We start from the raw sequence: 27,964 nt of genomic DNA, 5'->3' as shown, positions 1-27,964 counted from the left end.
TTGGTGGCCCCTTCCCACTTCTAGACTTAGTGTGGAAACCTGCCCATTGCAGCTCAGAACTCCGGAGCTCAAGCTGTCTACTCATCTCAGCTTCTCTAGTAGTGATGATTACAGGGCATACCACCATCCCCTGCTATAATAATGTTTTTAAATGTTTAAAATGAAATATATAGAATTATAAAGGAAGCAAATCATATTGAAATTTTTTTCCCATTCAAATGGAAATCTCTTCACTGATCCATTGGATATCCATCGCTCCCAGATGAAAAACCTCTACTTAAAATAGTCTCTTTCTCACAAGTATACACTGTGAATCACTCTATAAGTAAAGTGCTGCAGGATGATGAATTGGGATTCTTCAGGGAATATCTCCTAGAGGAGATATATTTTAAATCTGGTTTTAAAGGAAGTGATGAACATGAGGATGTCATTATAGGTTGAGAGAACAGCATAAAAGGCTTCGTGTGCTACTATTTCTCCTTAGTGTCTATATCAACTATAGTAAGAAATGAAATGGAAGAGGTCCTGAAAGCTATACAGGAAAGCTAAGATTTGGTATCTCAAAAATAATGTCAGAGGGAAATAATTTATATAGAAATAGAAATGGTGTGAATGAGCAGATTTTTACTTATATTAGTTTATAGAAAGAAGAGAAAATGAAGTCAGGCCTGAATCATACTGGATATTCAGTAGTTCATGAAGTAAAAGTAAAAACTACTGAGGGCAGTATTTCTGAAATTAAGCTTGGGTAAAAAAAAATTAACATACAGTAAGAGGAGAGTTTCTAACCTGTTGGATCAACAGATAGATGTAAAGAATGAATTGATGAGGTAGGTGGCTGATAATGTGAGTTGGTAAAATGATTCCAATAGTAGCTTATAAGTAAATAGACTTATCTCTTGGGATTGCTGCTTAGATTTTAAAACAATATTCAGTTTTAGTAGTTGTCAGAAAAATATTAAATTTGACTTTCTTTTTAATTAGGTTCTTTAGTAATCGAGGATAAAGAGAGCCAGCCACTTATGCCTAAGCAGAATCCTGTGGTGGAACAGAATTCACAGCCACCAGGTGGTTTATCTTCAAACCAATTATCCAAGTTTCCAACACAGATCAGCCTAGCTCAATTACGACTCCAACACATGCAGCAACAGGTAATGGCTCAGAGACAGCAGGTGCAACGGAGGCCAGCACCTGTGGGGTTACCAAACCCTAGAATGCAGGGGCCCATCCAGCAGCCTTCCATCTCTCATCAGGTAAATTTGGAAGTCAGCCCCATCCTAATCTAGCTTCCTCTAATATAAATGTGCTACCTACTCTTAGAGAAAGAAAGAGAGAGCCACATTTCTTATCAGTTTATGGTAAGAGTCCCTCCCACCAAAATTTCAATATATGAAACTGTTGAATTGTAAATCATTTGAGAATTCCCTGGAAATGAGATAGATTCTTAGCCCTCATTTAATCATTTGGATTTATTTGCTTCTTTAAATTGGCCGTTCTAACTAGAATTGCTATTGCAAGGATACAGTTGATAGGAAAACTTGGTGAATATTGTAAAACTTTTGAATAAAGACTGTAACATTTTTAAAGTACTACTTCCTGAATTAAAAAGTATGAGAGAATTATATTGACACATTGAAATAGGCATGCTATTGGATATAAGGGCCTACTTTTTCCAAACATTTTCTTGAATGTATCTTGAAATGACAATTCTCCTGTTAGATTAGAATAAAAAGTTTTGTGTTTGTTTTTGTTTTTTAATTTTAGAAATTCTAGAAAACGTCTTTTACGTTAGGTTCATCTATTTAACAACTTAAAGGACATTTTTGCACACGTTTGCTGACAAGAATGAAATATTAATTCTCATTACTCTTAATAAATAGCCTTAGCAAAAATATTGAGGAGAGAATTACTCTGACTTTGTACAATAGAGCTGTATAGAGGTAGCTTCATTGGAATTCAAACAACCTAGTTTAAAAACTTGCCTCTTGTATTTTATTACTTGTGTGACCTTTATTGCAAGTTTCTTAACTGATACAAGTTTTCATTTCATTTTATATACAGGGAGTTCTTGGACTAGATGATCTCTAAAGTCACTTTCAGTTAAACATTCTATGATCCTCTGAATAAAAAGGAAATTTCTCATCAATTCCAGTTTTAGGTAGTTTATAGTAGATTCCTAGTAGAGTCTTCAAGTAATAAAAAGAATTTCCATTATCCAAATAAAGGTTTTAATTATTCCTTTTTGGAGCCAGGGGAAACAAAATCAGCATTTTATGATCACTTTTTAATCTCCTTGATACCCTCCACTCTCTACTTTTAACTCTCACCCAACTCACCTTATTCATTCACTTGCTACTTTTCACTCAACCAGTAATTTTCACCCATTTACCCATAATCCTATCTTCTTTATACTGTTTAAATTAGTAAGGGGTATGTTCTTTCCATATTCATTTTCTTCTGTTTTTTTTTTTCTTGTTTCCAAAGGTGCATATAAACAGAGTTATGTAAATAAATATCTGTATATATGTTTGGCATTCAACTTTAACTCAATACTTTTCCATCCCTCCTTTAGAGGGGATAAGGTAATTAGGGGCATTTGGAGATCTTACCTCTTGCTTTTACACTCTTCAAAAATGACAGTCTATTACTTTCTCTTCTTTGTTCTGTCCTACCCCAAAAAAACAAAACCCTAACCCTATGAGGTTATTGGAAGCAGTAATTCAACATTTCCAGAAGCTGAAGAATATATCTTGTGCATAAATGCACTTTATGGGGCAAAATACATTAAAAGGGGGCAGCTAGGTGGCACAGTGGATAGAGCACCGGCCCTGGAGTCAGGAGTACCTGAGTTCAAATCCAGCCTCAGACACTTAATACTTAATAGCTGTGTGACCCTGGGCAAGTCATTTAACCCCCATTGCCTCACTAAAAAAAAAACAAAAACAAAAAAACCAAAATACATTAAAACCCATTTTTACACTCATGTTAAGGAACATGAACAAATGTAACCTCTTTAGAGGGCTTCCTTTTTTATAATAAGGCCTACTCAGTGGTGGTTTATTAACAAGGAGCAGTCCAAAATTTACACTTAGATCCATAGATGCAAATGAATGGACAAGCAGAAAAAACATTTATGTATATCTGTTATATACATATATATGACGTTATGTGTTCCCGTGTACCTGAGCACACTGGTACATATACACGTGCTTCCTATAATTTCACAAGATTTTGTTTGTTTTGATTTTGGTTTTTGGAGGCCATGGGAGGTAAAAAGTGACACTATCAGCACAGTACTCCTAACCATACAAGTTAGGCCTTGCAGGCCAAGACAGAGTAATAGGTTATCATTTGAGAAGATGACAAAAGTGTGTGTGTGTGTATGTGTGTGTGCGCGTGTGTGTGCGCGCATGCGCCCATACCCATGTATACCCGTGTAGACAAATTCTAAGACATTGACAAGATGTGGTGCTTGCATTCATGGGTGAAATGTGTGGTAAGGGAGTATAAACTATATAGGGAGGTAGCTTAGTGTAGCAGAAAAGAACATTTTAATTTAAATCCGGCAGACCTGAATTTATATTCCACTTCTGATACTTAGTATTTTTGTGGAAAAAAGGCAGCATGTTTTAAGCACTTACTATGTGCCAATCACTGTGCTGAGCACTCAGATACTAATGGAAAAGGCACTATGGTTCTTGCTTTCCAGGAACTTACATTCTTACAGTGAGGACAAAACATAAATGGGAGAGCTAACCAAAGCAGTATATTTTGTCAGGCTAGTGAGTAGAGTATTAGAGCCAGTGGTGGATACATCCTTCCCAGGATCGGTATGTGGTTGGCTCTTGTTTCCAGATATGTGTGAATGAAAGGTGGGGAGTCACCTGCAAGAGTAGAACCCAAAGGTGGCAAGGAGCAACAGCCTTGGGGCCTGCGTCAAGACCACAGGAGTGCTGAGTCATCTCAGAGACTGAGGGACCCTGGGGGATGGGGGAATGTTAAGGAACTTCTTGAAACTTCTAGTTTACTTCTTGTCATATGGGGGTAATAATGTGTATTCTCTTCCCCATTGGGTTATTGAAAGAAAAAATTTTTAAACCTTAAAACACAATAGAAATAAGTTGTTATAAATAGAATAGTAAATGTTTTTATACATTCCAGGATCCCAGTAAATATAATCCCATAAGTATATCTATCAACTTCACATAAATAAGTGAAGAAGTTTCTTCAGTATAAAAATCTATCCTACTGATGTTTTATTTTTGGAAGTTCTCATTTCTAGTGAAAAGTTAAATATTTTCTGCAGCTTGGTGGGGGTTTTTTTTTTTTTTTTTGGTGAGGCAATTGGGGTTAAGTGACTTGCCCAGGGTCACACAGCTAGTAAGTGTCAAGTGTCTGAGGTCAGATTTGACCTCAGGTCCTCCTGAATCCAGGGCCAGTGCTTTATCCATTGTGCCACCTAGCTGCCCTCTGCAGCTTGCATTTTTTAAAGAAAATATTAACTTGTTTTTTGTTGTTTTGTTTTGCCAGCCCCCTCCTCGCTTGATAAATTTTCAAAATCACAACCCCAAACCCAATGGACCAGTTCTCCCTCCTCATCCTCCTCAACTGAGATATCCTCCCAACCAGAATGTACAACGGCAAATGAAACCCAATCCACTACAGATGGCATTTTTAGCCCAGCAAGCCATAAAACAGGTAATCTTCCCCCTCCTAAATAGTCATAAATGAGATGGCTCTAAATTTTTATGATAACTGTGTTATATTACTTTGTTATTTCTCCATAATTCATAAGGTCCCTAATGTTTGAAGGTTATAAATTTTTCTCCTAGGATCAGCTGTTTCCCATACCTCTCCAATGATGTAAGGACAAACTCTAACAGATTGGGGAGGGGGGTCATCTAGGAAGGGTACTTTGGACAGAAGAATGAATGTTAAGAAACCTTCCTAGAAGGGTCACTCTTAGAAGAAACAGTACAGAAATCCTTAGATGAACTTTGAAAGATAAGAAAATAGGGGGCAGCTAGGTGGCGCAGTGGATAGAGCACCGGCCCTGGCGTCAGGAGGACCTGATTTCAAATCCAACCTCAGACACTTAACACTTACTAGCTGTGTGACCCTGGGCAAGTCACTTAACCCCAATTGCCTCACCAAAAAAAAAAAAAGAAAGAAAAGAAAGAAAGATAAGAAAATATAGAACAGCTAAGTGGCATTCATACCCCAGATCAAGATCGTCTGACTTGAGTATACAAGTAACAATCATACATCCTTTTTTTTCCCCCTCCCTCTACTTCTCTCCCACCCATTGAGAAGGAAATACACATTTATACAAAACATTTTTGCATTAGTTATATTCCATTCCTGTTCCACGACCACCCAAAAAAAAGAAAAAGAAAAAAATGTTTCAATCTTCAGTGTCAGTCTATTAGTTCTTTATATGGACATGGATGGCATTTTAAACCATTGCCTCATTTGGAATTGTCTTGGATCATTGTATTGATCAGACTAGCCAAATCTTTTGCGGTTGATCGTTGTTACAATGTTGCTGTTCCTATATACAAAGTTTCCCTGGTTCTATTAATCATTGTACTAATGCTCGAAGTTACTTGGGAAATGGGTTTCTTAATTAAAGAGTAAATGAAATTGCTTTCACAAATTAATAATGAACCAGGGGATTTCTTTTTGATAAGATATTTTTCATTCTATTTAGCACTGTCTAATTTATGGAGGAGTTATGATGAAAAGAAGTTAAAATGTTCATCCTACTTTTTCTTAAACAGAGAATTGCAAATTATAGAAAATTTATAACATAGCATATATACTTACATACAGCTAGACACCTGTTTTAAAAAACATAGTGACTTCTCTCCCACCCCCCACCCCCCAAAATTTGCCTAGTAACATTAGGGACATTCTGGAAAATTGGCTCTTTCATATACCTGATTTCACCTCCATTTTAAAAATTATTACTCATTTATATGACTTTATAAATGCTGTAGTGAACATAACATAATATTTTATTGATGACTCATAATTTCAAATAGCAGTTACTATACTTGAATATGGTGATCTCCCCAGGGATGGTTTAGGTATGTGAAATTGTTTGCTCTAAGGTCTTTTCTACCTCTAAATCTTATGATTCTGAATGGTCCCAGGCTTTTCCCTTTCCCGGTTGGTAAATCTTTTATTTTTTCCTCGTTTCCTTGTTAACTCGCAATGTTTCTGGTTCTTACAGTCCTTTGTACCGTAGTCTAGACTTCTGGAACTTAGGGCAGAACTGAGTATTCCCAGGGAAAAGCCAGTAAATGTTGTACTTAGTGAGTTTGAACCTATAATTATAGTTATTTTCATCACTACTTCAGAAGTGTATTATTTGTTTCTTGGTTCTTATATGATTGGAATGGTTGAAATGGATAAACGTATAAATGCTGAATACACTAGAGATTGGTTTACATGATCCATACCTCAAAATATACTCTTAACTTTTTAGAAATTGAATTATATTGAATGCAATAAATATAACTTACAACCATTGATTTTTCTAAGTATGTCTATCTAGAACTAAATACAAAGTTTTTAAACATCACAAATTTCATTTATACAGTTAGTTGATTATTACACAAATTATAGTACTCTTAGCACAAGAGTCATATTAAGCTAAAAGATAAACAAGATTTTTCCCTAATAGTTTTTTATTGGGCAGCTAGGTGGTGCAGTGGATAGAGCACCAGCCCTGGATTCAGGAGTACCTGAGTTCAAATCCGGCCTCAGACACTTGACACTTACTAGCTGTGTGACCCTGGGCAAGTCACTTAACCCTCATTGCCCAGCGCCGCCCTCCCCCCCCCCCCCCCCCCCCGCCAAAAAAAATTTATTATGTTTTATTTGTATAGCAGTTTAAAAAAGCATTTCTTATGTATATTATTTCGTGTGTGCTTCATAGATCCAGGATTGTTATTCACATTTTTTAGATGAGGAAATACAGGCTCTTGTAGCATATCCAAGGTAACAAATCTAGGAAGTGGTAGTTCTAGGATGGGAATCCAGGTTTTCTGTCAAGTGTCATTTCTCTATTATAGTTTGTATATATGTATGTGTAAAATCATTACAGGTATTGGGCCTTAGGAGGTTAGTAATAGGAAAGAAAGGCCCTATAAATAACAAAATGTTCAGAGTAGCACTTTTTATAGTAAGAAATAGGGTTAAGGGGGGGAGAGCAGGATAGTAGATGCCCATTAATTGGAGAATGGGTAAGCAAATTGTTGTACATAAATGTGATAAAATATTAGTGTGCTGCAAGAAAAGAAATAATGATTATGATAGAGATGTGGGAAGAATTATTCACCAATGTAAAGTACAATAAGCAAAACCAACAACAGTATATACAGTGATAACAAGAGTGTGTGTGTGTGTGTGTGTGTGTAATGGGTTCTACAAAGTAAAGAGAAAGATCAGCAGCAAAACATAAACTGAGTGCTGTGAAATTATGATGACCAAACTTGACCCCCAAAAAGAGAGAGCCCCCAAAGTACTGATAGTTTTGGGGAGGTCAGAGATTAGGGGTGTGGAAACCTTATGTGCACATAATATCAAACTTTTTTAATATGCTGGTTATTTTTCCTGAACTGTTTTTTTTTTTTTTCCTCTTTTTTTTTTTTTAAGACTTTGCTTTAACAGAGTACTCCCCAGGAGGCAAAGGTGGGGGAAGGGATACATTGGGAAATGTAGGCGATACAAAAACTAAATAAGTAAAAATTACTTTTAAAAAATAGGGGTAGTCTACATGTCTTCTTAAGCTTTCTAGATTGTTGGAACCACTGTATCAGGTTAGTGATAGATAAGAAGAAGCCATCCACAAAGAGAGATACAAGGTTAGGTGAATGTTTAAACACTAAGTGTTTAAGGTAGAATTGGCATCAAAAAGCCATTTAAAGTTTTAAACTCATCATGGTGGGGGTGGGGATCATGAAGCAAAGCTATAATGTAAGCATAAGGAAGTTGAGAGAGAGTTAAGGGAAACCTAAAAAACTTGGCATAAATGTTTTCCCAGGTTTGGGGTTTTCCCTGAACTATTTCTTCTCCCCACCCCTTTTAATGTATATCTTTGTTCTGCTACTCTTTGGTTCTTGTATATATAGCTTGCTGTGTTGCTGTATCACTCTATATTAGATGGTACTTTAAATATGTTAGAGTATGTTTAAATATTTTCCTTTTAGTTTCATTCCTACTAACTTCAAGGGGATTGTTGTTTTCAATTTATTTTGATTTTCCCACAAAGTTCTGCATCATTTCACATTGTCTTCTTTTTTTTTTTCACATTGTCTTCTAATTCTGAACTATAAAAATATAACTATAAAATCGTGGTAATATATTTTGTAATTAGCTTTGCTTTCTTGAATCTGAATGAATCACTTGGTAGTATAATGATGGTAGATTATTACTTCTTTCCCTTCTTCCTTGCCAGTGGCAGATTGGCAGTGGACCAGCATCAACTGTTCCTTCAACTGCCAGTAGCACCACATCTACGCCTTCTAGTCCTACCATTACTAGTGCAGCTGGATATGATGCCAAGTCTTTTGGACCACCTATGATTGATCTGAGTTCTCCAGTCGGGAGTTCCTATAATCTTCCTTCTCTTCCAGATGTACGTATATCAAAATACTTTAGTTACTGAATTAATTTTTGCTGTTTGTTTATCCATGTTATAGTTTGGGGGGGGGGTTATGCACAAAAAGCATAGTTAAAAGCATTAGAAACATGAAAGCCATTTATATGTTTGAATTCTGTTTTATTCTGGGAACTTAAAAGTTTCAAAAGACACTATTTTTGCTTTCATTTGAATTTATCAGAATAACTTACCCCCCCAAAGTGAGTTTCTTTTATTTGTGATAAGCTTTGTTTCTAAACATAATTACATTCAAGTTGGTATTTTGTGAATCTTATACTTATAAATTTGCTACATCTGGTCCCACTGATTCCTGTTCACAGTAAATTTCTTGGGCAGGGGATTGTGCTCAAATAAATTGTTCTTCCTTATGTGAACATGACTTTCCATATGATTCCAATAGAGTGTCAAGCTCTAGCACTTGATCCTAAAGTAGAAACTTTTAAGATACATCTTCAATGATAGACTGTAGGCTCTCCTTTGTCCAAGGAAGGACTGTTGTGACCCAGTTTAGAAAGGCCACATACTAGGCTCAGTTTTGGGATTCATTTTTGGTTTTCTTTTGTGGGTCAATGAGAGTTAAGTAACTAGCCCCAGGGTCACACAGCTAGTAAGTGCCAGGTGTCTGAGGCTAGACTTGAACTCAGGTCCTCCTGAATCCAAGGCTGGTGCTTTATCCACTGTGCCACCTAGCTGACCCCAGGGTTCATTTTTAGTTACAGCAACTCTTAATTAGCATATGCTATAGCATGTAGAAAGTGGTCTTCTCTATAGATGGAGGGTGTATATCCATGCTGAAATCACAGATATATGAAGTAATTCCTAGTCAGTCAGAGCCCTCCAAAAGAATATTTTTGGTTTTGTTTGATGGAATAATAAGTAAAATAGTTAATAATAATAGTTAATAACAACCACAGTGTTGAGATATAGTCAAGATAGACTATTAAGATGATTTACATCTTTCATTTCTTATAGAAACAGGGTAATCCCAGAATTTCCACATGATAATCCTTTTTGCTTAATTTGATTTTATATTATAGGGTTGATATGGGCATGTACACATTTTGGATAAGTTTAAAGTGCTTCCTGACTTATAAATGCATAATTCTTTAACTATAACTGCTCTTTTTTGTTTGTATTGTAAGATTGATTGTTCAAGTACTATCGTGCTGGATAATCTTGTGAGGAAAGATGCTAGTGTAGAGCACAGCCAACCAAGACCTCCTTCAAACAGAACAGTCCAGTCACCAAATTCATCTGTACCATCTCCGGGCCTCCCAGGTAAGGCACTTGTTTTGGTTTAGGTCTGTGTCTTTTATTCCTACCTGTAAAAAGAGGTTTTTCTGTCTTTATTCAATATTTAGAGGATCTCACTAATGCCAGATAGTGTGTTGTTAGAAATGAGGGACAAAACCAGATAAGCTGTGCTGCAAAGTTCAGCTTCTTATTACTCAATATATAAAAATTTAATTTACAAGGTTAAAATGCTTTTCTGTTATTTTCATTATCTTATCCTCATTATTAACCCACTATGTTTAGAGCCTTACTCTCCACCATCCACTGCACCACTGACAATGTGTCTTAGTAATCTATTCTGATTGCCAAGATTGTACTCATTAATTCCCTGAGTTTACACTATAAGCCTGTGCTACTTTTTTGTCTCTTGTCTCTTGTCTGTGCCTTGAAAACACTTTCACAGAGGTGAAAATCAAGTGGTTTCCTTATATTTATATAAATATTCTTAGGGTCATAGAATCTATACATTTTTACTGACTGTGCATTGATGAAACATCACATTGTAATGAATTCTTTGTATTCAGCTAGATATGTGCATTTTAATGAAGTACTTTGCACCCATTTCCTACTTTAATTTCCCAGAAAATAACAACAAAGAACAGGATTTTTTTGGGTTTGACATAAGCACCCTAAGAAAAAATAATAAAATGCTGGGAAAAAATTTTTTTTTAAGTAATTGACCTGTCATTAGAATGATGCTTTTAAGTAGTTAGTAGAGGCATAGCTTGTTTTCTAATTTGCCTTACATTTTTCATCACATATCCACTGAATTCTCTCGTTTCCATCCTCTTTCCACTGTCCCCTGCCATTCTAATTCTGCCTCTGTTAAAGCAGCCTCTCTGACACAGCACCATTAAGGTAGTCTCCATTAAATAGTTTATTGTCCCTTTGCTACTCTAGAATCTTTGTTTCCTTTTGTGGCCCTCATCAAAGCTAAACTTTTTGCCTGGCTTTTAAGGACTTAGGCCACCTATATCCAAAGCATATTCTGAATGTACTTTTTAGTTAGATTGTTTTCTTACTGATGTGCTCGTTCATCTTTGTTTATGTTTGTTGCTGTAACTGTAATTCCCTCTTGCCTTTCACCTCCTGAAGTGTGTGTGTGTGTGTGTGTGTGTGTGTGTGCGCGTGCGCGCACACATATAAAGTCTCATTCTATTCTTTTGATAACTATAATGTTTCTCTATTATACAATTTAGCACTTAGTTATACCGTCTTGTATTTTTTGCTGCTTTAAGGATAGGTTAATTTTTTTCATTATATTACACTGCTCCTTAGTACACACATGTCACTCAAAGAATTTTTTATTTGAACCTTTTTTTAAAAAAAAAACACAAGTATACAAATAATCTTTGTTTGATTTTTTAGGACCTGTAACTATGACTAGTGTACACCCACCAATCCGCTCACCTAGTGCCTCCAGTGTTGGAAGCAGGGGAAGGTAAGCTGACTGTTTAAGTGTATAAATATCTTGTAATAAGATTCATCTTGCCAATTCCAGTATGTTGCAAACATTTTGCTTCATTTATTTCAAATATAATGAATTAAAAATTTATAAATTAGAAATATAGAAAATAAGACTGTATTTGCAATGAAACCATGTGTGGGAATGAAATGATTATATTGTGAATTGAATAGAAGCAAAGGTAGCATTTTCAATTTGAAATAGTATAGAAAGTATATTAACTGGGGGTGGCTAGGTGGCGCAGTGGATAAGGCACCTGCCCTGAATTCAAATCTGGCCTCAGACACTTGACACTTAACTAGCTATGTGACCCTGGGCAAGTCATTTAACCCTCATTGCCCCGAAAAAAGAAAACAAAAAGAAAGGGAAGTATATTAACCAATAGAACTTTTGTTATGACTAAAAATAACGAGGGAGTGGGGGCAAAGCTTGGTGAATAAAGGACAGTATGTGTTTACTCTTGTCACAAATACTGCTCAAAAGGAGAAAAGAACTCTGGCACATTTAATATATTCTAAGAGTCCTTTTCTGAGTCCTTTGCATACAAACCTAATAGCTCCTAATTTACATATTCACTAAATGGAATTTTTCCTTTTGTCAGTTCAGAAGAACCATGCATATTCCCTCAATATAAAAAAGAAAATAAGGCCTATAATCATTCTCCTTTTATCCTCATAATATCACCATAAGAGAGTTGTTGTCAGATGGGCAAGCAGTTGTCACCTAGTCCTGTCCACAAAGAATTAAAGTGAACATCTCATTGCTTTTTCAGTAGTATCATTTATTTATTTGTTTGTTTGTTTTTCGGGGCAATGAGGGTTAAGTGACTTGCCCAAGGACAGACAGCTAGTGTCAAGTGTCTGAGGCCGGATTTGAACTCAGGTCCTTCTGAATCCAGGGCCAGTGCTTTATCCACTGTACCACCTAGCTGCCCCACTCATTGTTCTTTCAACAAGCCTTTACTGAATTTTCCTATTCAATGTCAAATTTTAAAATTTCTTCTTATATTGATGATAAGTTGGTATTTTAATTTCACGTTACTTGTTATTTCAATTTCATCTTGGTCAGGATTTTTGTTTGTTTTTTATTTTAAATACATTTTCCCATTAACCACATGTTATAAAATAGTAGTTAGATTTCTAGGATATCCTGCCAAGACCTACTTAACCTATAATGAAACTAAAACTATTATACTTTATAATGTTGAATAGGATCCTGGGAACAGAAATCATTAAATACAAATGTAAGATTCAAGACTTACTCAAGGCCAAATTAGAAAATGGGCAAACTTTGTGTTTGCTGTTATCTGACTTCTTCCAAAATATTCTCACTAGACTCTGTTCATGTGTTGAATAGGTATGTCTGTCTGTCTAACATTTTTTCCATTGGAAATGAAAGCAGTTATTCTAGACAGTACTTGTATTGATAATACTTCCCCATTAGGGAGACTTGGTTTCTGTTACTGGGTAGTCAATAGGAGTGATGCCTAAAAAGCCACTGTATGAAATATGTTAATGTGATTGTACATATATAACCTGTATCAGATTGCTTGCTGTCTTGGGAAGGGGGAAGGGAAGGAGGGAAAAAAATTTGGAACTACAAATCTTATAAAAACAAATGCTGAAAACTATCTCTACATGTACTAGAAAATAATAAAATACTTTTATGATTAAAAAAAAAGAAAGCCGCTGTATGTTGTCCCATACTAAGGATATCTGGCTTATAACATTGCAAATAACTTTACAGTATCCAGACTTTTTCTCTCTTTTCTTTTTTATAGCTCTGGCTCTTCCAGCAAACCAACAGGAGCTGATTCTACACACAAAGTCCCAGTGGTTATGTTGGAACCAATAAGAATCAAGCAGGAAAATAGTGGCCCACATGAGAATTATGATTTTCCTATTGTTGTAGTAAAGCAAGAAACAGATGAAGAACCTAGATCTCAAAATGTAATCATATAAATCATAGAAACTGTTCTTAGTTTGAAGGGTGAGATGTTTGTAGCCAGCATACGGAATGTTTGCAATAACAGTGACTTTCAAAAAGTATTGTTTAAAAAAAATATTGTTGCAACAATGTCAGTAAGTTTGGCAAATAACATTTTATAATTCTGTACCACATTTTGATTTGTGATTTGGCCAACTTTATTACAAAATGACATTTGAAGCATGTTTATTCAGAATATCTAGTGTGCACCATATTCAATTCTCATGTACTTTCAAAGTAAGGGAGAAAAATAAGCCAAGCCCAGTAACAGTAATCTAGGAGGGAAATTTTTTTTTAAACAATCTTTTTCCAACTTTTTTTTTTTTTTTTTGGCTTTTACCATGCAGACCAACTTTCCAAGAAGCATACTTACCTCATTGCTCTTGGACAGTAACCACAACAACACATCTGAGGAGGCTGTTTTAAGAACAGATGCTCCAGATAGCACAGGGGATCGACCAGGACTTCAAGCAAGTCCTTCAAATGGAAAGTCTGGTTGGGGAGGTGCATCACAGAAGTCGCCTCTTCATGGTGGAGAAAGAAAAGAAGATGACCCCAATGAAGATTGGTGTGCAGTGTGTCAGAATGGAGGGGAACTCCTTTGCTGTGAGAAATGCCCTAAAGTGTTCCATCTTACTTGTCATGTGCCTACATTGATGAATTTCCCAAGGTAAGTTGTGTCTCCTTCTCTTTCTCACTTTTCTTTACTTTGTGATGCCAAAATAATTGTCTACTTAAGAACTCAGTGTGAGCCTCAGAAACTGAATGTTGTGGACACCTCTGTTAAATACTTGTCAGTGGTGTGTCAGCTGTCACTAAAAAGCCCATTGTTCTTTAGCTTTAAGAAAATTTGATAGGTCACCTGGATCTTAGGAAGCCTAGCTTCTTAAAATGTAGGCTGCTAGTCATATGGGGCTGTGTAACTGAATGTGGGGGTCTTGAAAAATTTGGCAACAATAAAAGGTTATGTATGCCTATTTTACATACCTGTAAACATTTCTCATGCAAAAAGAGATCAGGAGTGGAAAAAATTTAAGAAGCCCTGTTATAAAGGAAGCTTTAAAAGGGATCTTCAATCATAATTTTGAGTTTACTAATTTTTGTTTTAATTTTTCCCCAAAATTCATTCAATGAATATTACTTGGCCTGTTTTGTGTAGAGTATTGTGTTAGCTGAGGGTGATAGAAAGTTTTAATAAGGGATTATTTAATGTTCTCATCAAATCTATATTTTACTCTTAGACTAGATATGATCCCTGTATGTACCTGTGTATTTTTTATTTTTATCTTTCTAGAATGTTTCATTTTAACTGAATTTTCCCATTCTTATGGTTAGAACTTACAGTATAGATAGAACTCTTATGATAGAACTTTGTAGAATTTAGGTAAGCTAAAGATTGTTTACAAAATGAAAAAACAATATTAATCTTTTTACAGATCTTTTAAGTGTTCAAAGAATATAAGAAAGTTAGTCTATCACATTGGAAAACGTATCTGTGTCTTCTATAAAAAACCTGATTGATTTAAAATGAATTTAAAAAATTTTTCTTTTTAAATGAATTTTAAAGGCCATTTGTGAAAGCCAGTTCAGGCAATCTAATTCCATACCTTAGTTTTGGGTCTTTTGAATTTCAGAGTTAGCTTAGTGTTTTAATAAAAATTATAGGCTCAGAAGAATCTTGCATATGTTGCCTTTATTTTATTACATCTTCATTCCATAACCCTCATACTCTATAGAAAATGTACTTTTCAGTGTCTTCAGTGACCGTCATGAGCTTTTGGGGGGGAGGGGGGGGTCAATGAGGGCTAAATGATTTGCCCAGGGCCACACAGCTAGTAAATGTCAAGTGTCTGAGGTCAGATTTGAACTCAGGTCCTCCTGAATCCAGGGCCAGTGCTTTATCCACTGTGCCACCTAGCTGCCCCCCCTTCATGAGCTTTTTTTTTTAAGTGAGGCAATTGGGGTTAAGTGACTTGCCCAGGGTCACACAGCTAGTAAGTGTTATGTGTCTGAGGCCAGATTTGAACTCAGGTACTCCTGACTCCAGGGCCGGTGCTCTATCCACTGCGCCATCTAGCTGCCCCCCTTCATGAGCTTTTTATCCCTTTTCTTTAACATTTGATATTAATCAGCCCCATACCACCACTTCCTTTTAAGGAGAAACTTTTGCTTTCCTAAATTCTTCCATGCCACTTCATTTTGCTGGTACTGCTGTTGCCTAACAAATGAAGGGATTGAACTAATTATAATTCCTCCTCATTATTTAATTTATGATCTCGTGACCCAAAGCTCAGTCCTTTTTCTCCTTATATACTTAAACAAAATGAACCTGTTCTGTAGCATTTGTTATATTGATAACCATCAAATTTGCATTTCCAGATTCCAGCAGAATTCTACATAAATGTTCAGTTTTAGATAAAGTATGACTTATCCATTTATCTTCATTAATAAAGCATCCTGCAAGTCACCCAGTCATTTGTGACAAAAATAAAAAGCAGTTTTGATATGTATTCATAACTGGAAGATGCCCTTCTTAAAAACTAGCTGGTCAAGGGGCAGCTAGGTGGCGCAGTGGATAGAGCACCGGCCCTGGAGTCAGGAGGACCTGAGTTCAAATACGGCCTCAGACACTTAACACTTACTGGCTGTGTGACCCTAGGCAAGTCACTTAACCCCAATTGCCTCACCAAAAAACAAAACAAAAAAAAACTAGCTGGTCTAATTTCCTTCTCTATCTAGTCACTAAATCTTTCCATTTCTTCTAAAAGACCTGTCACTTAATCAACAAGCATTTACTTTGTGGCTCCTGTGAGCCAGCAACTGTGGTACACAGAAGACAAGTATAAAAGAGTCCCGGCTCTCAAGGAGGTTACATTCTTTCAGGGAAAATAATATTTACAGAAGTAAGTATATACAAAATAAATATATCTAGCCAAAATAGATGGTAAAGTTGGTGGGGGAGGAGTCAGGAAAAGTTTCATATATGTAAAAGATGATATGTGAACAGAATTTTTAAAGAAACAAAAGGTGGAGGGGAGAAAAGTCTATTTCATGGAAAATGTGTGGAGCTAGAAGATGTGTTATATGTGAGGTAGCCTGGCCATAGAGTACATAAAGGGGACAGTAAAAATTCAGGTTGAGACTAGGTTGTCAAGGGTTTTAAAGACTAAACAGAAGAACTTAATATTGTATTATAGAAGCAGTAGGAATAGGGAGCCATTATACTTGTTTGATTAGGGGACTGACATGGTTAGACCTGCATACCATTTGGGGGAGGGGGGGACCAAAGCACTTTTTTAACTGTGTATGGGATGAATTGGCAATGGGAGCAATTTGGAACAGAGATTCCATTATAGTATACAAGAGGTTATAAGTGTATACATTTTTTTGCTAACCATTTGAGTAGAGTGAATTGGACATACAAGAGAATATTGGTAGTTAAAAGCATATCTGGGGTGAAGAAACATTATATCCACCCTAGATCAGGACTTGATCACCTCACATCTGAGCTATTGCAAAAAGCCTTCTAATTGATTGCTTCATCTCATGCCTTTAATCTATCCTCTGTACCATCAGCAAATTATAATGTTAACTCAGACCTGTTCAAAGCCTTCCAATGACTCTACAATGCCACTTCTTTAATTTTATCAATAATAATCTTAAATTTAACCACACAATCCTTTAATAAAGCAATTCCACTCCATTTGTCCTTTTTCAAATCATTCAATGATACCTTTACAATCTCTCTCACATTTATCCCTTTGCCTCTCCTGACGTTCTCACCTGGATTTTTGCAATTTACTTTTTACTAGTCTGCTAGAATCTGTCTCCTATATAGTTTGATATGCTTAAAGCACATTTCTAACTATATCAGTACGCTCCTTAAAAATCCTGATTGACTTCTACTTTATTTGAGGTAAAATACAAATTCCCTGGCCTGACATTTAAAGTCCTCCACAATCTGGTGTCCTATCTGCCTTTCTAGACTTAGGTTTGTATTACTGCCTTTTATGTACTCCCCACTTCAGCTACAAGGTCCTCCACTCCATGCATTTGTCTAGACTGATCTCTGTTCCTAGGATGGACTTGCTCTCTCCTTCACCTCATAGAAGATTTTAACTGTCATACTTTTTTTGGGGGGGACAATGAGGGTTAAGTGACTTGCCCAGGGTCACACAGCTAGTAAGTGTCGAGTGTCTGAGGTCGGATTTGAACTCAGGTCCTCCTGAATCCAGGGCTGGTGCTTTATCCAATGCGGCACCTAGCCGCCCCAGCTGTGATACTTCTTAAAGCCTTTTCTGATTTCCTCTTTTCCTATCCCCTCAGCTTCCCCACCTAACTCTGTATGTCAGTGCTCAGATTAGCTTATTTGTAAACATGTTGTATTTCTCCAGCACAACATAAACTTCAGGAGCAGAGATGTTTCACTTCTATCTTTGTATCTCCATCACCCAGAAGTCTTTTGTATATAGATAGGTGCTTGATTTCTTGATTGAAATAAACATGAATTTTGTGCTCTGATTCACCTCCTTACTATACCTCAGTTACCATGCATGTTTCTGACTTTAAGCTCATGCTTTTCCTCTACCTATAATGCCCTCCTGTCTTCTTTATCACATTATACATACTATGGATTTGGTGGAATAGCTTTTGAGTTTAAATCACCATTACTAAATCTAGGTAGGATTTAGAAAGAAAGGAACTATTCTTTTTGAGAACATAGAGCATTTGGGGTTTTTTGTCTGATTAGTACACAACCCAGACTTTTCAACTAATTTCATCATGTGATTATAATCATCTCAGCTAGATTGTGAAGACCAAGGAGGGCCATGACCTTTTCTAATAGGTCATAGAATGTTAGAGCTGAAAGACATCCTATCATCCAGTATAATAAGTATAGTAAAATACATAATAGTTCATTAATAAATACTAAATACAAATCTACTCTGTACTCAGGTTGAAGGAAAAGAAGAACTTACATTCCTAGCAAACATTCTCTTCTAAATTTTTCATAATAAAGAGTGAGAGATGCTTCTAAAAATTATATACTAGCATATATAAAATTTCAAAAAATTCAGAATTGTATTAAAAAATTTTTAACTGTCATTTTTCTTTTCATTCTAGTGGTGAGTGGATTTGTACTTTTTGTCGAGACTTATCCAAACCAGAAGTTGAATATGATTGTGATGATCCCAATTACAACTCAGAAAAACGAAAATCTGAAGGACATGTGGGATTAACACCAATAGATCAAAGGGTAAGTTTCTTTTTTTTTTCTTTAACCAGAGAAATGTACCTCTCAATGAAGGCTTGCCTCACACTGGTGAAGAAATATTTTCCCAAAAAGTCAAGTGTAACGTGATTTTGTTCCTTTAAAGTAAAATCCTTTTTGGTGATGTTTACTTCTAAAATAAAATTGGAGATGCTTCCCAACAAGAATATCAGTCAGGACCATACAGTAAAAATTTACCTTAAAAAATCTTTTGCAAGGGGCAGCTAGGTAGCGTAGTGGATAGAGCACCAACCCTGGAGTCAGGAGTAGCTGAGTTCAAATCCGGCCTCAGACACTTAACACTTGCTAGCTGTGTGACCCTGGGCAAGTCACTTAACCCCAATTGCCTCACTTAAAAAAAAAAATCTTTTGCAGATTTTCTAAAAATTAATTGGTTTATTTTAATTTCAGTTATTTGAATAAATGAATAATTAAAATACCAGTGTTAGTAATCAATTATATAGCTTCATAAATATAATGGCCTCCAATGTCACTTTTAATTGTAAAAGTTATGAACCTATGAAGTTTTTTTCCTAGCAAGAGGATATCATCCTACACTACACTATTGTATTAGGGAGGAAAAAAGGGTATGAGGATCAAATGTGGAAAGGTTGGTGTAAATGGGCCAGGAGCACTCAGAAAAGATAAAGATACTAAGAAGTGTGTTTAGTCTATAGATACAAGCTGCATCCTTTCTTCTCAATTTGCACTAGTGTTCTTATGCAATAATCAAGAAAAGATTTTGGTCTTAAAGTACCTGTTGTGTACCCAAGTCAAATTCTTATCTGTCATAGATAAATTTGTAAGAACTTGGTCCTAAAAGGCTAAGTAATTATTATTCAATTTCATCTGGGCAGTTTATTTTCTCTACACTTGATTTTTGTGGTGACATTTTTTTTTTCAGTTAAGCTTGCTGGCCCTTAGTTTCTAGGGCTCCCTAACCGCTCCCCCCCCTTTTTTTTTTTAATGGGAAGAGATGTCACTTGGCCTTTTCCAGGTTTCACATCCTTTACCAAGTCCAAGTGTATTCCCAGGAAACCATAATTAGCAGACCTGCAACTTTTTTAAAAAGCAAATTACTTTCAATTATATTTTTCTTTCATCACATTTCAATTTTCCAAATATTGTTTTCAGCATAACTGTCTTCATCAACATTATTTCTTCATATGTGAAAGATAGAAACACAGGTTCCTCTTTGTTCTCTAGTCCTTAGCATAAAAACATTGAATTAGAGTTGAAAGTGGCATCTAGACTTTCCCTGCCAAATAGACACCCAGTCTCTGCTTTAAGACCTCTAATAACAGATTGCCTCCATGGCAGTCCCCAACCTATTCCATTTTTTAAATAGCTCTAATTATTAGAAGATGTTATTTCTCTTGAGCCAAAACCTGCTTTTTCTGAACTGTCACACATTCAACCAGGTTCTGTTCTCAGAAGCCAAGGAAAATACTTGAATAATGGTAGTACTCAGGTATTTAAGCCTTTTCCCATACAAAACACCCCCAGTTCCTTTATTCAGTATTATTTCACTGAATCCTACGTATATTTCTACAGTGTTGCTTCTAAAATGAAGCACCCAGTATTGACCATTATACTCCAGAAGTGGTCTGGTTAGGGCAGAGTATGAGACAAATATCTCTGCTTCTATTGCTACCGTCTAAGATTGCATTAGCTTTCTTGAATACTGTACCACCTTTATATTAAGGTTGTAATCCACTATTAAACTCCACCCCCCTTTATATTTAACAGCTTCTGAAGTATACTTTTTCCCACTCTGTTTTTATGTAATTGTTTTTTAGTTAAAGTGCAAGTAATTACATATATCCTGGACTTTAGTCTTCCTGACACTAAGAGGACTGTACCACTTTTTATTACCCTCTTTGTTATCAGCTCTTATTCCATGACTTACCTTTTTCAGTCCTGAGTTTGTTATTATAACCATACCGATCTCCTTAGACATACTTTTTTTCCCCTCATTGAAATCATTTGCTATTGTGTTAGAATTTTGTTCTGAGAAACTTTCATCCTACTTAAGCTAGCTTAATTTTCCCTTTATAAATCCTACTTAATTTCATCTAAACATTTTGATATTTGTTCTCCTAAAGTATAAGATGTGTGTCAAATTATGTCTGTAGTTCCCTATGTTGAATATTAAAATATAGTTTTCGTACCCATCCTCCTACAAGATAATAAACAGGTCAGAAACATCAGTAATATCTCCTACAATTTGTTCACCCAGATCAGAGAAGGCAATTTCTGCCTCTTCTACCAGAAGTAGGTACCTCACAGGCAGATGAGAGAATGGATAGAAAAAACACAATAACAATTTATTTTGTCCCAAGAAGAAAGAACCATGATTGTATTGGAGATCCCCTCTTTCTAAGGGTATATAAGGGTTTTTTTGTCCATGTGTTATAGGGCGTTGTCAGTTACAGATCAACCCAAAAGCAAATATTCTAACAAGAATGGATATAACAGAGGAATCATGATAAGATTACAGGACTCCAAAAAAGGGTTTGGCAAGGATGAGAACATCCAGATGTCACCCTAAGATAGGGACTTGATATTCTGAGAGAAAAGAAGTCACTGGGTAGGGTCTTTTATCTGCTAGCTATCTGGGTTCAATTTGGAATTCAGTTGAAGGACATTTTGTTCCTATTGTGTTAATCCAGGGTTTCATAAAAAATACTTTTGGATAAGAAGGCACCTCCATCAAATCCAGGTGATCCATATATTCATATTAACACTTAATTTCAAATTCTAGGATGGCATCTTGAATATATCTGAAGATTTTAATCATTTTTTTCTTAATTGATCAGAATCATGTCTAAAATACCAATTCCATTTATCTATTTAGCTTCGTAGTTTGGAAAATTTAGTTACCAGCAGGTCAAGAGTTATTCAGCTGATCTTTATGTGCCTCTAGCAGATGGTCAGAATTTTTTATCACTGCTATATAACATTACAGTTTTGTGATCTATATCAGGAATGCTTCCACTTCTTGGAGCTAATCATAACATACTAAACAGTTCCTCCAATGAAATTATTTGGAAATATATTTATATTTCATTGATATTTACCTGGTAATGATTTGTATTTTCAGAAAAGTAAGTGCCTTACACAGCACTACTCTTTACTCTCTTTTATGAACACAAGAAACCTTTCCCAATCTTTCTTAGTATTAGTCCCTTCTGATTATCTCTAGTTTTTCCTGCATGTATCTTGTTTGTATGTAGTATTCCTATGGCTCTCTGTTTAGACTGTTAACACCTTGTTTAAGTTCTATTCTTTGCTTTCCTTTTGATTCCCAGCACTTAGCACAGTGCCCAGCTTATAGGAATGCTTGTTGACTGAGTTACTGTTAAATATGCATTTATGTTTGTGAAGCCCTATTTTATTATGATTTTTTTGTTGTTGTTCAGAAGTGTGAACGACTACTTTTGTTCCTTTACTGCCATGAAATGAGCTTGGCTTTTCAAGATCCAGTTCCTTCTACAGTAAGTATTCGTGTCATTCTTAGTTCTTGTAATAAAAAGAAATATGATTTATCCATTGAAACTTGGGAGTAGGGTGTCTTTGTGGCCACACAATATTTTCCAAATTTTTTTCTTTTTGGCTTAGTATTTATTTGCATATAAAGCCCATGAAGCTTAAGACTCAGTAGTCATTTAATATTTTCAGTTTAAAGAACTTCATAAAGTGACTCAAAGTTTATGTCCCACTTTTCATAAATAAATGAACCTGAAAGTGTTTTTTATAGTGCCTTCACTTTCGGTAACATTTCATAGCAAATTTATTGTTGCTCTTTCAGGAGGCTTAGGGAACCTGTTTAGTTTGTATTCTGAGTAAGAAACAGCTTATTAAAAGCTATAGACTCTTTATTAGTAGCAGCAAAGTATATGGCAGGGGTGTCAAACTCAATGAAAGGGATCCCTCTGGGTGCAAATTGATTTAAAATACAATACAACATAAATGATGTTGATTTTTAGTTTTCTATTTTTGTTAAATATTTCCTAATTACATGGGGGGGGGGGGTTAGGGCAATGGGCGTTAAGTGACTTGCCCAGAATCACACAGCTAGCTAAGTGTCAAGTGTCTGAGGCTGGATTTGAACTCAGTTCCTCCTGAATCCAAGGCCAGTGCTTTATCCACTGTGCCACCTAGCTGCCCCCATAATTACATTATAATATTGTTTTCTTGCCCATGAGTTTGACACCTTCGGTCTCATCTCCTGAAACAGTCACATTATTTGAATTCATACTGCATATTTCCAGTGGGCTTGGGACAGTTACTATATTTTACATAATTATATCTTTGAACAGTGCAAATTTGAATACATGCTACCACTTCAAAAGCTCAGTTATTTATGATTAAGATCTACCAGTAGTCTACAAGAATAGGAATCTAATTAACCCTAGGTACAATAGAAAGCAGGCTGGATTTTTTGGAGTGAGGGGACTTGCATTCAAATCCCAGCATTGTCTCCTGTATAATCTTCAGCAAATTATTTAACTACCGCAGTACTCAGTTACCACATCTATATAAAGAGCATTAGGGTTATTTGATTTCTAAGGTCTCTACAAATGATTGTATCATCCAGCGTGATGATTAAAAATATGAGAGACATAGTTTCTGAATAATTTAATCATTTTATTAATATTAATATTTAATTTAATAATTAAAATTCTTCCAGTTTTCTCTTTTTATTAAAAAGGTCTCTGACATCTCTCTCAGTTCATGTACCCTTTCCACTGCAGGGAGATCCATTGCATAGCAATTGAATCTAATTGGTTGACATGTTTGGAGGTGGGTGTTACTAAAATGAACTCCAGGGATGACATCAGAGAAAAGAATGTAAGACCTTCACTAAGGCAGATCTGGGCAAAATCCTTTCATCTAGGTGTGGTTTAATCTCATCAGTAAAGTCCTTGGGCTAGCTAGACAAAAGGAACTATTTCCACCCAAGACTCCTATGTGGGATTGGGTCTTGTTTGACCCAACTGAATCTAAACTTTTTTTTTTTTAATCTTAACTTTGGGGGGGGGGGTTGAGGCAGTTGGGGTTAAGTGACTTGCCCAGGGTCACACAGCTAGTAAGTGTCAAGTGTCTGGGGCTGGATTTGAACTCAGGTCCTCCTGAATCCAGGGCCAGTGCTCTATCCACTGTGCCACCTAGCTGCCCCTAATCTTAACTTTCAAGGAGAACTTAGACCTTGGGTGGAGGAGGGAGAACTGGATAAAAAGAAGGGGAGATCTCTGGGTCTGCCAAGATATTGGTTATTAATAATAATTTCTCATACCAGTGTGTTGCCGAATAGATATAACACAAACTGAAAGTGCCTTTAATAAGGTAGAAAAACTCAAGTTTTGTCCCAAAATCATAAGTTTCGCAAAATTTCCTTTATGGTTTTACATTTTAGGTATTTCTACTGTAAGAATATTTTAAATGACTAGACCTAATTTGGGGGGTGCTAATCTGACTGGAGGACTAATCTGGGAACTTTTGACTATCGGCTATCTGACTGCTATTAATTTAATGTGGGCCGTTTATAAAGTTCTACCACACTGCTCCACTCCCAAATTGATAAGCAAAATATTAAGAAGCCTCTTAACTAAATAATCAAAGCAGAGTTTATTTATGAGATACTATTTAAAATTAAGAATACAGGGAAATAAAATGTACAACCTGACTGCTTTCCTGCGGTCTCTTTCCACTGCATCTTTTGCCCACCTGCTGCGCTTAGAACTTTTAAAATACAATAAGGGCTTTAGCCCACGTCCTTTATTCTAACTCTGAGCCCCTTTCACTTTGTAAATCCCCCTGCTTCTAACTTTCCTCTCCTTACTGCCACCACTGAACCCTTGTGTTTCTCTCTCACCGACCTTCTGTCTGTCTGCTCCGTCAATCTGCCCTTCGGCCTCTCTTTTCCCTGCTCCTAGTCCTTTTCATCTTCTTCTGCGTCCTTGTAGCCCCCTTTCTGTCTTCTCCAACCTTTGCCATCTCCTCAGCTGCCTCTAGTCCTCTTCCCGTCTGTCTTTGTCCCTCAGGTCTATATATAACTTTTCTTTTCTCCACTCAAATCTCGGGGCTTCCTGTGCCCCCACAAACCAAGCTAATCCTCCAGCCAGGGCTGCGGCTGGTGGTGGGCAGTGTGCTCGAGTATCCTGTGCCTCAGCACAGGCTATCCGGGATCTTTCAGATAGCTCTGCTCAGGTCAGAGGGAGCTGGGGGCTTTTTCCCCCTCCAGCTGTCTGACCTGGTGTCTTGTACAGCCCCACGGGGCTTTCTGGCTCAGCTGAAGCAGAGGGGGAGGGGAAGAGACCCCGAGGGCCTAAGGCTTTCTAATCTCAGCCTAAAGGTAGGGTCCCCAAATTAAAATAAATTTCCACACTACTTAAGTCATTTGGGGGTGTTGGGAAGATCCCTTTGCCCTCAGTTTAAACCACACTAAAACTTACAATTTGCTCATTTGTCATAAGACTTAAAATATAAATGCCACTTGCAGTGGGTGACACATTGCCAAATAAATATGCTAATACTTGTATGTAGACACTAAAGAATGGCTAGAGAAAAGGGGTACGCAAGGAGGGAAGGGAGGCTTTTGAGGTATCAACACAAACTTCCCTTCTTTATTTTGCTGGGGACTTTGCCTCTTCTTAATGTCCTAATCAGTGAGTCTGAGACCTGCTATAAATTCTTCTAAAATTCTTCCAGTATTTCCACTTAATTTCTGTTGATTATATGTGCTATTTATAAATTACTACTTTAATGAAATCTGTATAGGATTGTTGGCTAGGGGGCAGCTGGGTGGCACAGTGGGTGAAGTGCCAGCCCTGGAGTCGGGAGTGCCTGGGTTCAGGTCTGGCCTCAGACACTTGACACTTACTAGCGGACCCTGGGCAAGTCACTTGGCCCCAGTTGCCTCACTAAAACAAAAAAAAACAAAAAACAAACCAAAAAAAAAAAAAAGAATTGTTGGCTGATAGCATCCAGAGGTATTTCATCTGAACTCTAGAACTTGATAAATATATTATCTCTCTTGGGACAGAGCATACCAAGCAATAATGATACCTGATTTATTTTCAAAGGTGCCTGATTATTACAAAATAATTAAAAATCCTATGGACTTGTCTACCATCAAGAAAAAACTCCAAGGAGATTCCCCAGTGTATACAAAGCCTGAAGATTTTGTGGCTGATTTCCGACTGATTTTTGAAAATTGTGCTGAATTCAATGAGGTGAGAAAAGGAAATAGTGCTATCATAGAAAATTTTTATTTCAAACCAACTAACAAATGTTTTACATCTCACAGAGACAAATATATAATTCTTTTGGTATGAATCTGCAAGAGTTCATTTGAATTTGGATTTGAAGGAAAGTTTTCTACTACTTTGAGACGGTCTGATGGTTTATAGTGAAATGCAAATTACATGTTCATTTGGAAAATAATTTTGTCATTATATGAAACCTAGATAAATATTTTTAAAATAACATTATTTTCTCTGATTGTAATGCTACCGAATACCAATAGTTTTGGTATTGAGAGGTCAGGGTTGTTTGAGGAACAGCTTATCTTTTGGTTGGGTCATCTCTAATTAGGTAGACTTTGTTCATTTTCAGGCTTTTTATAACCTTTGCTTGGAAATGATTTGTATATATTTGCTACCCACTCAACATTGTAGTGTTCTTGTTTGGGTTTTGAAATTACCTGCTTCACTTCAAAGGGTCCTTTCTCATTCTGTTATTGGAGGATTGGAGACCAGTCCTCCTCATGTTCACTTGAACCATGTGTTTTTCAGTTATATACATTTCAACAGTATCTCCTCTCACTTCCAGATTAGAATCTCCTAATAGTGTGACCCTGGGCAAGTCACTTAAACCCAATTTCCTCACCAAAAATAAAAATTAAATTAAATTTAAAAAGAATTTCCTATTAGATATTTTATGAGTTCTTATGGAATCCATCCATTCCTGTGACAGTTATAATAGAATCTCACTGTGCCTTGCACATAGTAAGAACTTGATAAAAAATTTTTGTAAATTGCATACCTGCTGTAGTCCTTTGAACTTTTTTCCCCAAGCACGTTTACAAACGCATTTTAAAATATCCTTTTCTAGACTTTTTCTCCCTATCCCAATAGTATCTGTCTTGATATGTGGTGACAAGATTGGTATTCCGTATTCTTTCATGCATACATCATTCACATACATAATCATGCAGGCCTGGTCAAACTTTTTTATAGAGAAAAGGGATGAGGATATAATGAATTTGTGTTTCTCTTTATATTGATTTTGATGATATTTTTCATTTCCTCCAATAGCCTGATTCTGAAGTAGCCAGTGCTGGTATAAAACTTGAAAGCTATTTTGAAGACCTTCTGAAAAACCTTTATCCAGAGAAAAAATTTCCAAAACAGGAATTCAAGAATGAAACAGAGGACACCATATTTAGTGATGATTCAGATGATGACTTTGTACAGCCACGGAAAAAGCGTCTCAAAAGCATCGATGACCGCCAGCTGTTTAAATAAGTGGCACAATAGCAAGGACTGGTGTGAACTTTTTTTTAACCTTTTTCTTAGTGATTAACCTAATTTCAATGAGAAGTCCATGACCACTCTGACTTTTAGGTTTGTGGACGTTTAATAGATGTTGATTTCCTTAATATCCCATTTCTCTCTCTCTCTCACATCCAACCCCATTAAGGAAAGGGGAAAAAAGCATCATTGAAGATTGACATAGACCTCCTTTTCCTTTCTCAGAAGTCATAAAACAGCATCTGAAAGGATAGCTGTATGACTGTGTTCTAAAGAAGGGAGAAAGGTTTTCTTTAGACTTCAAGTTGAAAACTTAAATGTGCTTTCAACATGTGAATTAATCCATTTTCAGAAAATGTGATACCACTACCCATTATTCTTACCAAAGGCACGTGGCTCGCCATTATAAGTTTATTCTACTGTACTTAACAGTATGCCACGAATATGATTTTAAATGTCCTAAGATACTGGTTGGTGCGATGGAAGTGTAGGTAGCTGCCACTAAGGAGAAGTACCTGATGGTCTGTCATGTAATATGGAGAGTGTATTAAAGAAAAATCAGGAAAACAAATGCTTGGATTTATTTTTTGGCTTGTCTGTGAAGATGTTTTTATGTATCAGGTGTGTTCAGGCTACTAGCCCTTCTTTTCTGGAACTAGTGTCTTCTCTGTTACTGCCTCTAACAAAGTAAGTGCAGGTGTGACTTGTTTTTTACTCTTGATAAAAGCCCTCATTTATTACCA

The 27,964-nt window shown here is 36.2% G+C and overlaps 1 protein-coding gene across 2 annotated transcripts in view; it reads left to right on the top strand.

The window, feature by feature from the left end:
• Positions 1-27,964, top strand: part of TRIM24 (tripartite motif containing 24) — a 123,620-nt gene extending 95,656 nt beyond the window's left edge. The window contains exons 9-19 of one of the 2 annotated variants that reach the window (XM_043966496.1): positions 985-1,151; positions 4,531-4,698; positions 8,465-8,644; positions 9,811-9,946; positions 11,330-11,402; positions 13,207-13,375; positions 13,760-14,082; positions 18,537-18,669; positions 22,107-22,181; positions 25,773-25,922; positions 27,006-27,964. In XM_043966496.1, coding sequence (XP_043822431.1) covers positions 985-1,151; positions 4,531-4,698; positions 8,465-8,644; positions 9,811-9,946; positions 11,330-11,402; positions 13,207-13,375; positions 13,760-14,082; positions 18,537-18,669; positions 22,107-22,181; positions 25,773-25,922; positions 27,006-27,215 — 1,784 coding nt within the window. In that variant the 3' untranslated portion in view covers positions 27,216-27,964. Of the gene's footprint in view, positions 1-984; positions 1,254-4,530; positions 4,699-8,464; positions 8,645-9,810; positions 9,947-11,329; positions 11,403-13,206; positions 13,376-13,759; positions 14,083-18,536; positions 18,670-22,106; positions 22,182-25,772; positions 25,923-27,005 lie in introns of both variants that reach the window. The other variant, XM_043966495.1, reaches the window with a different exon arrangement.

Source organism: Dromiciops gliroides, chromosome 5 (assembly GCF_019393635.1).
Source record: "Dromiciops gliroides isolate mDroGli1 chromosome 5, mDroGli1.pri, whole genome shotgun sequence".
Lineage (NCBI taxonomy): Eukaryota > Metazoa > Chordata > Mammalia > Microbiotheria > Microbiotheriidae > Dromiciops > Dromiciops gliroides.
The sequence above is the reverse complement of the archived record's forward strand: the minus strand, read 5'-3'. Positions and strand labels throughout refer to the sequence as shown.